The sequence below is a fragment of the Rhineura floridana genome, chromosome 2 (assembly GCF_030035675.1).
Source record: "Rhineura floridana isolate rRhiFlo1 chromosome 2, rRhiFlo1.hap2, whole genome shotgun sequence".
Taxonomy (NCBI): Eukaryota; Metazoa; Chordata; class Lepidosauria; order Squamata; family Rhineuridae; genus Rhineura; species Rhineura floridana.
The window spans coordinates 42,453,599-42,467,682 of NC_084481.1; the positions used below are offsets into that span (position 1 = coordinate 42,453,599).

Consider the following 14,084-nt stretch of genomic DNA (forward strand, 5'->3'; position numbering starts at 1 on the left):
TTTTCTCTGCACCTGCCAGTCCACACTGCAAATTTCAGAGGAAAGGGGCTGATGCTGTAACAGTTGTTGGTAAGTACCTTTGTCTTACTAAGAGCATTAGCTTCTTGGCCCTGAAAAAAGATGGAGCTGCATGGAGTGTTGTAGAGGAGGCATAGGCCATATTAGGAATCTAAGGGCCAGTAATCTAAGGGCCTGCTTGCGGGCTTCCCCCAGGCACCTGGTTGGCCACTGTGAGAACAGGATGCTGGACTAGATGGGCCACTGGGACCTGGGGGAAGGGTTGGGACATGAGGAGGATCTCGCGTAAGTCCTCCCCACGGTTCTGCTCCTGCCACACCTCCAGAAAGCCCTGTTTTCAGGGCTTAGGCCCAGGGCTGGCACCAGGTATGTCTGGGCCCTTGGGCACCACCCTGCCCCGGGGCGCCCCTGCAGACTGTGTGGGACTGCTCCATCTACCTCTTCTCTCTTTCTGTGAATGCCCTGTACACTGGGCGTGCAGGTGGGGCAGAGGCTTCTCTAAGGGGCTGATACTCCCACTGCCATCTTCGTTGATGGCATGCATGTGCACTACGCTGCGTGCACACACATGCCTGCCATCAGTCAAGATGACAGTAGGGGCATCACCCCTTAGAGAAGCCACTGCTGTCATCTTGGTTGATGGCAGCTGTGTGCACAACACGCAGGGCATTCACAGAAAGGGAGGAGAGGTGGGTGGAGTGAGCGGGCACTGCGGGCACGCATGGTCCGGGGGGGCTGGGAGCTCCATTTCTATGATCTGCGGTAGGGGCGGGAATCGACCCTGCCCAGGATCATGAAAGGGGAGCACTACCTCCACACCTAAGGAGGGGCCCTCAGCCAGGGCCTGAACTGACTGCCCTTTGGCGCTGGCCCTGCTTATGGCAGTCCTCTGCCTGCCAGGCTGGCCATCCCCAGTGGACCCCTGACAGCCCCAGCAGATTCCTAGTGGAGTCACATCTCTGCTGTGGTGGAAAGCTGCTGATGGTGGAGGCCCAGCTAGCACTCCACGGCATCCAACTCACCCCAGTCCGGCAGAAAGGTCAGTTGGATTGCGCCCTACGATACTTATAGTGCAATCCTTGGCACGTCTTTGTAGAAGTAGTATTAAGTTCAGTGGGACGGTCTCCCGTTTAAACAATATGACAAAAAGAAACTCATAGTTGGAAGGAAGTGGTGTTTCCTCACTCAGGAAGAAACCATGACCAGAAAGTTCCCTTGCTATGGACATTCATCGTTGTTGTACTTGATCTCTTTGGTAAAGTAAATGTGACTGTTCGAAGCAAACATGCAGATCCCATCTCATCAGGAGATCCATCCCACACAACAAAGGAACTGGGCCTTTAGCGTAGTGGTACCTACCTTTGTAATTCCCTCCCCATAAATATTAAACAGGTGCCATCTCTTTTTGGTGCCTGCTGAAGACCTTCCTCTTTCAACAAGCCTATTAAGTAGAGACCTTATCCCAGTCCACTTTTAAGATATTTTCAAAGATTTTTTTTAATAAAAAAATGTCATTAAAGACGTTTTGTTTTTATGATGTTTTAATATGTTTTGTTTTTCATATGTTTGATAGATATTTTTTGTCATTTGTTTGCTGACCTGAGCTCCTCCTGGGAGGAAGGATGGAATATAAATTTTAATTGACTGCAATCCTGTTCATATGTACCTGGGAGCAAGACCAACTGAACACAGCGGACTTATGAACAAACATGCATGGACTTGTGCTGTCAGTTTTGACTCCCCTCCCTTTCTAGGAAATCATGTAGGGCTTCTGAGAATTTTGACAGAGAGAACCTTCTCAGTTTCCCATACTTGGGGAAATTAGAGCTGCAATCCTATAGACACTTTCCTGGGAAAGTGTAGGTCCTCCCAAGGCTGGGAGTAAGTCCCAGGCACATCTTCCTCCAGCCGGTTAACATGCAGAGGATTGAACTACTTAATTCCTAGGCAAAACTTCTAGGTAGGTACAAGCCCTGCTCTTCAAAACAAAACAAAACCACAGAAACGAATCTGCTACAGTTACCAATTTACAGCATAATGCTCATCATGACTACTCAGAAGTAAGTCCTATTTAATTCAAAGGCGCTTCTCCCCTAGGTAAGTGGGGGTTAGGGTGGCAGCCTCAGTGCCATGAGGTTCTCTTACTGCGCAGTTCCATTCATGCCAGCTATCAGGCAGACTTCTGAAAAGGGAAGCATAAGAATTAGGCTGCGGAGGAGAAAGAATCTATCGGTGGCCGAGTAGAAGCTATTCACGAGTCGAAAAGCACGAGAGGATTGGTCATGACTCGAGGTTCTGAGTGGAGAAGAAAGAAAAAGGTTTCTGTCTCTCTGGAATCCTGAACGGTAAGGGGGCCGCGAGAAAATACAGCGCGAGGCCGACCACCTTTCCCCTTTCTTCTCCCCTCAGGTAGGCAGCGCGCAGGCATCCCTTTCTGCGCCCGGCAATCTAACCCCCCGTACCCCTCCGCCCGTCTCCATGACCTTTCCCCCCGGCCAGTCTCCGCCCAATGGGGAAGCGCGTCCCGCCTGTTCCGCCGGCTGCTTCTGCTAGGGTGGCGGCGGCAGCAGCGTGCTTGCACGCAAGGAGTTCCGCGTTCCGTCTCCCGTCGCTTCTCGCCAGTGCTCGGGCAGAGAGAGTGCAACCTCCCTCCTTCGCAAGCAGGGTGAAGCCGCCAACGTTGCCACGAGAAGGAAGGGTGCGTGCGTGTGTGTTCATGGCGGGGTGGATTCCCCGTGTCATTCAGCACCGCATGCCGGGCGGGGAGGCGGCTTGAGGAGGCCCAGTCCGGCTTCTCCTCACCCACCTCCACCTCCCCCCCCCGTGTTAGGGTGTGTTACGCTCCTTCCGCCTTCCCTCAGGCGGTGGTTGGAGGTGAAGGGAACCGGTGGTAGCGCTGCCACGCGGGGCGGCCGCGTAGAGGCCTGTTGTTTTTTGTGTGGCAAGGAACTGGGGCTGCTTGTTTGCCCACCTGCCTCCGGTGTGCGGGGGTGCAGCCACAGCCTAGTTTTGCCTAGCGTAGCGCGGTCTGCTGTTTGGAACAGGCATGCGGTGGGGCCGGGCTGAGGCTCTTGGGACCGTATGTGGGTGGGTGCGTGTCAGCCAGGGTGGGCCCCCCTGGTTGGGCAAAGGTCGCCTGGTTCATAAGGCCCGTTGGAGAGGGTATCGCGGCCGGGCCGTGTTTGCTGTTCGGTGTCTTCGTAGGGTGGCCACCTGGACTGGGAAGAGTGGCGTGCTTGCCGGACGGGGAGGGAACTAAGCTCGTTGGTACACATTGCAAGCCAGTTAGGCAGCGGGCAGCCTGCCTCTCTCTCTCTCTTTCTCTGCGTACGCAGGCGCGATATTGAGGGGCAACTGGGGCTTTCTCGGCTTGGGGTGCTGCCTCTCTGGGAGATAATTTTGTTTCTCGCCGTGTCCCGGCGAAGGAGTTTGTGTTCTGCGCTGTTAGAGGCCTCCCGCCAGCTTGTTTGATTGCCTGGGAAGTCAGCGCGGCTGCCACTCAGAGCCGAACACGTCAGGCTCGGAAGTGGGGCAGTCTTGGGTGCTGAATTTCAATCCCTTCTTGGGCCTGTTATTTTTAGCTTCTAAGGGCTTTGCAGAAGCTGTAGTAGCAGTCGTCAAATCTAGCTACTTCGGATCTGTGATGCAGGAAGGGTGCCATGCACAGCCGTGTGCCTGGCTGGCCGCTGCCCCCGTTGCTATATTTTGGGTATCCCAGAGTGTATTCTCTGTGCCTTGTTGTTATGCGTAGCTGTTATGGCTCCCAAAAAGGTATCTGTCATGCTTCAGAAAACATATGTTTGCATCGATTATGTATCACAATGCATGTTGCTAAGGAGGATAAGCAGGTAGTTCTGGATTTAAACTACTCTGTGTTTTTCTGTTTTTCATTTCAGATGCCCCCAAAAAAGGGAGGTGATGGAATTAAACCTCATCCAATCATTGGAAGATTTGGGACATCCCTGAAAATTGGCATTGTTGGATTGCCAAATGTTGGGTAGGTGATTAAAGGGGATAAGTTTTGCCTAGTCATCCTAAAGACAGTAGGCCCTCCTGAATAAATCAGAGATGAGTTACGCTGCAGTATGTACACTGTGAAATATTGATGTTGTGAGTGGTGAGATTAGGAATTCTTGAATTAATTTTTATAAGTTCATGCTTATGTTTTACTTAAATTAGACCATTTATGAACAAAAAGACCTGCCATTGTTTGAACTGGAAGAACCTCAGATATTCTCTGATTGCTGTTTTAAAGCAGTAGATATGGTTTATTGAACTGGCTTAATAAATAGATAAATGATAAGAAAAATATTTTTATGAATTAAATGAAAATAGTTTTATAAATAATTTGGATTTTCCCCTCAAACATTTTAACCTTAAAGGCTTTTAACAGTTGATTTTTAAGAAATCACAAATAGAATATTTTGCTTTTATGTTACTTTGCATATAAATAATTTTGAAAGGAATAGTTATGCTTGGTTGGAGGTATGCATAGAAGAACACTGTGTCTCATTTAGTTAGATATAATAAAGAATATCTGCTACCTTAGATTGTTTTTAAAGATGTGAAGTATGGGAAGTACAAGCATTAGCAATACAAAATGCTGCATTGAAAGCACATTCGCTGACAGCTTCTAACCTGTTTATGGCTGATTCATACAAGATGGGCAGTATTAACTTAAGAGAGACAACAGTAAAGAGGATGAAGGTAAAGGATCTTATCAGACTGTCAACATCTTTTTCATTTACTTAAACTCTAATTGACAAAGGTAATTATTTGGAAAGAAGGGACACAGTTTACTCTCTTTTTCTCAATATTTAGTGCCAACAGTGTGCTGGATGTTCTACAGAATTGGTGCCATAGCCTCCGTCTTGAGGTTGTGAAGTTCAGGTCAAGGATTGACAGATAAATACTGGGAAATAGCGGCAGGGGACAGTTGGTAGCAATAGAGATATAGGGAAGGTTTATTAGGGTGATTGATAAATGTAGAAAGGGAGGCCCATTTTAGAAATGGAACAGCATGGCTGAAGCTGTGGTGATAGTACTGGAAGGAAGAGACAGCATTTAAATTACTTTGTAAAGTGAAATAAGATGGTGTGTTAAGATGAAAGAGACATCAAGATATGTAAAAGATATATTTTAGCATCAGTAACAGATGCTGTCATGAACTATTGATGAAATAGTGTTCACAGGTCGTACTACTCATACAGTTTTGGAGCAGTTCTATAAATGCAATAGGACTACAGATTTTCAAAAGAAATGTTATAAGTTTGAAACCGTTGAAATAAAAAACACACCCATCTTTTTTCTGGGGATTATGTCAGTATAATAAGGGCTGCAAAACCTAAGCAAGCATTTTAATTATTTTAAGAGTGTGATCATAAAGAGATCCTACCAAATTTATTTATTTTTACTGTAAATTGACTTATGAAAATGCTTAAAGATATGGGACTGTATCCAACTAAGATCTACTCAGAGTAGACCATTGAATTCAATGAGCTTAACCTAGCTGTATCCATTGATTCAGTGAGTCTACTCTGAGTATGATGTAGTTGGATTGATCCATATGCTTATTCAGATTAAATTTTTTGGAAAGCATTGCCTTTAATACTTAGTTTTTTACCTCTTTTCTGCTTGTTAGAAGACAATTTTGGTGATGTGCCAGTTACGTTCAAAGTAGATAGTCTAACTTTGCTTTTAACTATCTGCATCTTTTATGTATTTGGAATATATTAAAAAGCTGTTTCAGATTACGGCAGCTTGTAAATGCGCAATAATATTTTAGCTGAAATGTACTTTAGAGAAAATACCTTTTTCAGCATGAATGTCTTGTTTCTCAGGAAAAACAATTAAAAGGCATGATGAATATAATAGAATGCCAGTTGATGCTGGAGAGTGACAATGGCAGAAGGGTATTGTTTTCAAGCCCTGTTTGTGGACTTCTCAGAAGCATCTGGTGGACTACTGTGGAAACAGTATCCTGGACTAGATGGTGCTTTGTCTGACTGAGTATGGCTCTAAATGCAATGACCAAAGAATGAACGCTTTGTATTTGAATAATGGATCCAATAAATGCACCCTTCGAACATTTGAATCTTGAAAATAGGGTTTATGCTAATGTTCAGTTAGCAGCTAAGAGGTGTCCGAGTCTAGGAAGTCATTACAGTAGATAAGAAGTAGTAGAAATGAAAATTCTTGAGCTGCAGATAATACAATTTTTGGGAGACTCCAATGGAAACACAAAAAAACTTGGATGTTTTCCATTCTTCCTATACAAAAATAATGCAAAAGCCTAAGCACTGTCGAAAGTATCAAAATATAGTTTGGTGCCCAATGCCCAACACTAATGTACTCTCCATAATGTTACATATGTGGTATTAATGAGAGTGTTCTTAAATACTGCAACTTTTTCTTCTTTAAAGGAAATCTACCTTTTTCAATGTATTAACCAAGAGTCAAGCTGCAGCAGAGAACTTCCCTTTCTGCACTATTGATCCAAATGAGAGTAGAGTACCTGTGCCAGATGACAGATATGATTTCCTCTGTCAGTATCATAAGCCTCCAAGGTCAGTACTTCACATGTTATCAGTTGGCTGTTTCTATCAAAAGAAATAAGCTTCTCAATACTAACTCTCAATAGACAATATTTCTGCAACATCTGCTTCAGAGCACATAAGCATTTTACAGTTGGGTTGTACCGTTGTATAGTTGGGCTGCTTTTCGACAGTAATCACACCTGAGAGGATTTCATAGTTTGAAAAGAGAAATTCTTCTTCAAGTAACCTGAAACTATATTGCAAGCAAGTCAACAGATATTTCATGCCTATACCTTCTATTTGTCTGTCTTTCTATCTGTGTCTGTCTGTCTGCGTAAGCCATTTGTGGCATATGAACAGCTTAAAAAACCAGACCAAACCCTGACTGTCTTCCCATTTACAAAATCTTCGTTATCTGGATGTGATTTTTATTTACCACATACAGGTGGGTGTTGACAAGTCTGCCTTTCAAGAAGATCACATAAAATGCTTCATTACTGCATATTTTCTTCATCCCCCTAGATATACCCCTAGAGTTTGGGCAGAACAGTCCTGTTTTGACAGTGAACAAAGAAATTAGACCCCCTAATTCATTCCTTTCATTTTAACCACTTTCTTTCCCACAACAAAAACTTTTCAAAAGATGTTTTAGTTGAAGGTCACTGTGGAGCAAGAAGTTTCAATTTCTATAATCAGAAGTAATGAACTTTTTTAGGGATCTTAACAGTTTTGATGTGTTTTCAATTTTATTTTTTGGTTGTGGGTAGGAATGCTTTCCAAATGCTTTACAAGGATAGGTGAACTCTTGCCTGGTGCATGTCCAATGTGAATAAAGAAGACTTTTAATACAGGTGTGGGGAATGCCAGGTCAGGGGGCTGTATGTGACCCTTCAGTCTTCTCTGTCTGGCCCTTGGGCTGCTCCCCAGGCCACACACCTCATCGTACGCCACACTTGTACTGACCCTACTCTGTGTCTTGAGTGCAATGTATCTTGCTTACCTGGATGATGAGATGTGTGTGGTGTGCAAGTGTGTAAATCTCTGATTTTTGTGTGACTGCAGTGTGGTGTACTGTATAAAGACGAGTCACATTCATTGCCCCCCCCTTTTGTCTCTGGCCCTGTCCACCATTGGTATGTGGCCCTTGGAAGACTTCTTAGAATAATTTATGTATTACTTTGAGGAATTCAGGACTGTGATGTTAAGCCCAAATGCCTAACATACTTCTAATGCCCCTACCTTCAGGAGGCATTATTTTCTGTCAACTCTTTTTTTTTTAATTGTCCCATCCCGAACTGTGGACAAACTAAACAACTACTTATAACTGAAGTAAGCATTGCTTAGTAAAATTACATAATATTTCAGATTTTTATTAACCTACAATTACTCAAGTACATATTGCTAATGTTTCACAAAACATGTTAAATATAGTGCATTGTTCAGCTATGCATCAGCAAAATTAAACATTTATATCAGTACTTAGCTGTACTTTCCTTTATGACATGAATGCTGGCCAAACAGAAGCTTGATTAAAATCAATTATTTAGTCAATGGAATCTTTTTAAAAAATTGTTCTAAACCAATCTACAATACTTAAAGCTTTCAAGAAGTATCAAAACGTCAATGATAGTGGTTGGGAGCTGTTTCATTTGTAACAATTGTGTGCTTCCTGTTCCTTGTCATTCCTCTTATTGCATAGGATCAGCATAGTACAACAAGTTGTCACATGATGGGACCCATTGTCTCTTTTTTTGTATTCTTCAGCTTGGTCCCTGCTTAAGATGGAAGCCTCTCATGTTGGTGATAGCTGCTGATTTCTGCTAGGATTTCTGCTAGCATGTTGGATAGAATTAATTTTGAATTATCTGAATAAGGAGAGAGGAAGATACTGAGGAAATTGCTGAGGAATTGGATAAGATTCCTTCTGAGTAAAAAAGAATATTTCTTCATTGCTGTGTTTCAAAATAAAAAAGGCAAAACCCCTTATATAATTTGATGTAAACAACTTTTATGTGTGATTTTCTTTTCCTGTGCTGTTGAAAAATAATGTTAATTCTTCAATACTGTTGGTCTCCTGTTGTGAAACAGCTAACACTCCCATAAATAATATTTTGGATGAATGTGATTAAAATGTTGGTAGTGTCTGCAGTGTATAAAGACAGGGTGATATCCAATGTCAGTCATACACAGAGTAGACCCCTTAAAATAAATGCACTTAAGTAACTTAAGCCCATTGATTTCAGTGGTCTGTGTATGACCCATAGAGAGGACTTTTTTCACTGGAATAATTTTCCAGAGGTAAATTGTTCACTATCAGTAATCATGATAGTCTGTTGTAGCAAAAACAACAAATTGTCTTGTAACACCTTCAAAACTAGCAAATGTTATAAAGTCAAAAACGTTTGGATTAAAGTCTACTTTCATCAGATGAAGTAGATTATCCACACAAATAGATAGATTTCTTTATTTTGGTCATTGACCAGCTCATATAAAACACGATACTTAAAATCCAATTATACACACATATTTATGCTGTAATAAAATGTGTTAGTGTTCATGGAGCCTCAGGTTATTTGTGGTTTTTATTTGCACAAAACTGGATTTACAAAGGGCAGTGTATGTTAATATATTTGATTAGTTTTGAGACCTGCATTAAATCAAGTTTCCTGTATTTGCTTTTTTCAGTTTGGCCTTCAGAAAACTTTGGCTCCTCATAAGTAATGTAAGCCACGGTTTGTTGGAAGGTGTCAGAGTGGGAAACTGCTAACAGGAGCTATAGTACTTGCCTACACACCCATTTGATGAAAATAGGTGGCAGAATTTTATGTTGATGTGATCTTTTCATGACATTCTCCAATTTCTAAGTTCTATACATAAGTCTTGGTAACTTCCCAGTTAGTATCGCAGAGCTGCCTTTTAAAAATGGTTTGTAAACTGCAGTTGGTCTAGAATAAGGCTGTAAGATTATTAACTGGTAGTTTGTCCAAATATTAGTTTGTGTTTTATCAACTGCATTGGCTCCCAACCCATTTCAGAGCCCAATATATGAAATGCTGGGTTTAAAATGTAAAGCAGGGGTAGCTAACCTGAGGTCTTCCAGGTCTTGTTGGTTGTCAGTTTCCATCAACCCAGACTCTTGATTACGCTGACTGAGGCTGATGGGAGCTGTAGTCCAACAGCATCTGGAGGACCATAGGTTATCAATTCCTGTTCTAAAGCCCTAAATTGTTTGGAACCAGGTTACCTGAAAGACTGGTTTCCCCATATAGCATCTATCTGAAGCTTCCATGTGTTACCACCAAATAAAATGAGGCAAGTAACATCCAGGGAGAGACCTCATTGGTAGTGCACCCCAGTTGTGGAACAGGTTTCCCAGAGAGATATGCCATCTTTGTGGTCTTTTTGATGTAGGTGAAGACTTTTGTGTATTTAAAAAACAACTCTTTTAAAACCGGTGTTTTAATTGTGTTAGTAGTTTTAAATCATTTTTATTGTTTTATATTGTAATAGTATTTGTTTTGTAAGTTGCCCAGGCAAACTATGTTATGGGGTGGCTATTTATATTCCATTATAAATAAGGCTTTTGCCTGCTGGCAGAAAGCACTTGGGAGCAGCTACTGAGAAGTCCTTTTTAGGGTGGCTTGCATAAAAAGGGTAAGACATAATTCCAACAAATTAAGCCAAAGTTAAAATAGAAACTAAAACATTTCAAAAACCAGCAGACACTCATATAAAACTAAACAGCTAACAAACCATCAGTTTGAAACAAGCTGCAATATAAAATACTAAAAAGTTTAGCATGGCATTTGAATTAAAATTGCTGCCCTGGGCTCCTGCTGGGAGGAAGGGTGGGATATAAATCAAATAATAAATTAATAGATAAGTAAAAGTGGCTGAAAATGAATGGGTTTTAAAGGCTTGCTTAAGAGCTAGCACTGAAGGGCCAAACATATGTCTCCAGGGAGGGAATTGTAACCTAGGAGTCATTTGCTCCCTATAAGTGGCATTTAAAAATAAAGGCCTTGCCTCTGCCTCTTTTAGGCCCAATAGAAAAGCTCCCTCTCCTAGAGAGGCATCAGTCAGTCCCCTCACCCACTTAGGTTAGGCCTTTGCCCGCTCTGGCAGGAAGTCTGGAAGTGCAAGGGTCAAGCACACGTATGGTAGGTTTCATCACTTCTCAAAGAATTCTGTCCACATCTTCAGGCTCTGTGCACTGAAAGTAGCCACAACAACAAACAGATACAGAAGCGACAAGGGTTCAACTTAGATAGCTGTATCTTTTCACTTTTCTAGGCTCAGTTATTTAGTTGAAATGGCGTGTAGTTGTTAGATTAGAGCACAGGGAAGGGGTTACTCTTATCATTCTCCAGGTTATTGGACTCCATCTTGGGTCAGCCCCAGCCAGCATGGCTAGTGGTCAGAGGTGCTGGATGTTACAGTCCAACAACATTTAGAGGGCCACAGGTTAGCTCCCTTACTGTAGAGTCTTCTGGGTAGCTGCTTTGAACATATTTGCAAATATTGAACTATGCTGCTAATTATTAATATCTTAAATTATCTTTCAGCAAAATTCCAGCTTTTCTGAATATAGTGGATATTGCTGGCCTTGTGAAAGGAGCCCATGCTGGACAGGGACTAGGAAATGCCTTTTTGTCGCACATTAGCGCCTGTGATGGAATCTTTCATCTACTGCGTATGTAAACTTGGATTTTTAAAATGTTTATATCTAAATATGTACTGATTTGATCACTTTGATCTGCAGAACTTACACTTCTTCAAGTGCCAAGCAGTGTCTGTTCTACATTTATAAGAAGTTATGTGTTTAGTGTAGTAGCACTTTGGCATTATGCAGGCACCATCATTTTATTCCTTTAGATGCCTGCTGAAAACTTTTCTGTTTTGGTGGGCCTATTCAGACACATGATTGGTTACGTGTTTTATTGTTTTTCATTGTTTTTAGGTGTTTTTAACCAATTTTAAATGTTTTAAATATTTTTATTTTGTTTTTAATAGTATTTTATCACAGATGCGTTTGCTGTCTTGGGTTCTTGTGCGAGGAAGGATGGGATATAAGTTTAATAAAATAATATGTATATATATATATAAATTAAGGATGTTGCTTGTGTAATAAATGGAGCATCAAAGACAAGCTTCTTAAACAATGCTACATGTTACCTTGGTAAATGTGAATTTACTATGATAAAGTGGTGACAATAGTATAACCTCCCCTCCCACCCTATTAACATTCTGAGGGGGAAACACAGAGTTTGGAATTGTTGGCTCCAGACTGGTGTTTCCATGAACAGAAGGGCTCCTCCGTTTTGTGCAAGGGACTCTGATCCAGCAGAGGCTCCTGCCGGAGGGAGGGGAGGGGAAGAAGCCACTTTTTTCTATTTCCCCTGAAGCCCCTCCCCTCCCCCAAGCCCTTCTCATGGTATTCCACAACCCACCTGAGCAGATTTTCAGGGGCACAGGAGGAGGAAGGTGGAAGGTGGAATCAGGAGAAATCAGGAGAAGTGTTGAGTTAGTGGAATTGCAGTCCTGGAAAATATGGGCCCAACCCTGTGTTTCCCTTGCAGTGTGTGACTGTGCCCAAATACACAGCTCATCTGGAACTTTGCATTTAGTACACGATGAAAAATAAAAGTTGTTGAACTAATATTTATTTTTCATAATGTTTTAGATTGTTGAGCAAAGTAATGGTATTAAGGTATAGGAGTTAGGATATTATTATTTGGTAACTGTAAGGAATAAAAAACATAAAGCCTAAGAAAAAGCAGAGTGTCTTGGATTGATATTGTACTGAGGATAGTTTCATATGGATGTGTAGCAGCTTATATTATTTTGGGAAAGCAGTGACTGACAGAATATTTCGAGTTTAAATATATGCTGATTACATTTAGTTTTGGTTAAGGAAACTGGCCATTCTTCATGAGGTGCAAATATATGTTGGTGATTCAAATTTCATTAAGACTATTTTGGCTTTGAATGGAATGGGGATTAGAGATTTAGTTCTATTGTACAGTAAATCAGTAGATCAGTATCAATATTGATTATTGGAATTCGGCTTCCTGAGTCAGAGTTCATATTAAATTACTGAATAGTGCTGTATTGGGTGTTCAGTGAATGACATTATCCACAAGAACAAACATTCACATTGTTCTGCTAAACAAAGTACGTTTACAGCATACGTAGCAAAAACTATTTTTCTTCAATTGCTTTAATTGCTTCATTTTCTCCATTGCTTCATTGTCAAGCAATGAAACAATAAAATTACTTTTGTCTAGTCAGCTCTTGTCAAACCCACTTCAGACCTAGTTTTACACAGTTATCTGCTCTTTACTTCAACAAGCAATGTTGAGTTGTAGCTTCAGTTATGAAATGATTGTTGCTTTATATCTTATGTTCTCCATGGGAGCTAATGAGGCAATACTGGTGTCTCATTCTTTATTGCATTCTGGTTCTTCCACCAAGTCAGAATGAAGCAGGTATATATGTTGGCGTGTGTGCGTTGTTGTGTGAAACAGCATACATTACGTTGGAGTTAAGTTGAGCAAGAAACTTCTTCAGAGCATGTTAAGAGTCTTTATTGAAAGACATTAAGGCCAGAGGCTTAAGAGTAAATACATGTAGAGATTCTTCAGTCACCCCCCTTCTGGTACATCTCTCTCCATAGATAAACACAAAAGACAGCCTCTCAGCTCAGAGGCATAATTCAGAAGAAAGACAACACATAGACTCTGTTAGAACTTTCCCAGTCGCTGTCAGATGGCTACCATAGCAACGGCCCTGGCCGTCCGTTCCCAGACAGGGCATAGACATAACTCCCCCTTAACCACAGTTACGTCTTCACACTTGCAGGCTTCATGGAAAACTACTAGAGACAGTAATGCCTACTGGTCACCAGCCCAACAGCTTCCCTTTTTTCCATTAAGATTGCAAAATACACAGGAAATACATCTCCATAATACATAGTCATACAGTCATACATTTCTACAATACCTCTTGCAATACATTTCAGTACATTGCATTTTCAGTTCAGTACAGTTCAAACTTACATCTCAGTACAGTTCAAAACTTTATTCACTCAAACTTTGGTTCAACACATGTCAAATAAAGTGTCTCAGGATCTATGTCTACAACTTTATTCATTCCAGGACTTGTTATTAATCCCACAGTAAATCTGTCAGGCGGTTTGCCTAAATTCGCTCTCGTGGAGCGTCTTAAAGGAACCAGAGCCTCGGCTCTCTCTGCCCCCCCATTTGTGCTTGTGCTTGGCACAACCTGCGCAGGAGCTTCCATTTCCTCAGCTTTTCGTTTCTTTGATCTGCGTTTTCCAGAAATGAGCTCATTCAAAGCATCTCTGAGAGGTATTTGTGTACCTTCCACTTTAACGTTAACATCTGGCTGAAATTTCTGTGATTGTGTTTGTGTGTCATTTGTTCCTGTAAGAAGGACTGTCTCCCTTTGATCCCAAGGCTTTTCTGAGACTTTAATGCTTCTGCTCAGAATTAACTGCTGTGTTTCTGG

The 14,084-nt window shown here is 41.7% G+C and overlaps 1 protein-coding gene across 4 annotated transcripts in view; it reads left to right on the forward strand.

Moving 5' to 3' along the window:
- The first annotated feature begins 2,342 nt into the window (after positions 1-2,342).
- The window catches only part of OLA1 (Obg like ATPase 1), a 164,119-nt gene continuing 152,377 nt past the window's right edge, over positions 2,343-14,084 (forward strand). Inside the window, exons 1-4 of one of the 4 annotated variants that reach the window (XM_061608460.1) lie at positions 2,343-2,363; positions 3,915-4,015; positions 6,441-6,584; positions 11,120-11,247. In XM_061608460.1, coding sequence (XP_061464444.1) covers positions 3,915-4,015; positions 6,441-6,584; positions 11,120-11,247 — 373 coding nt within the window. In that variant the 5' untranslated portion in view covers positions 2,343-2,363. Of the gene's footprint in view, positions 2,364-2,530; positions 2,717-3,368; positions 3,790-3,914; positions 4,016-6,440; positions 6,585-11,119; positions 11,248-14,084 lie in introns of those variants that run through there. The other 3 variants (XM_061608457.1, XM_061608459.1, XM_061608458.1) reach the window with 3 other exon arrangements.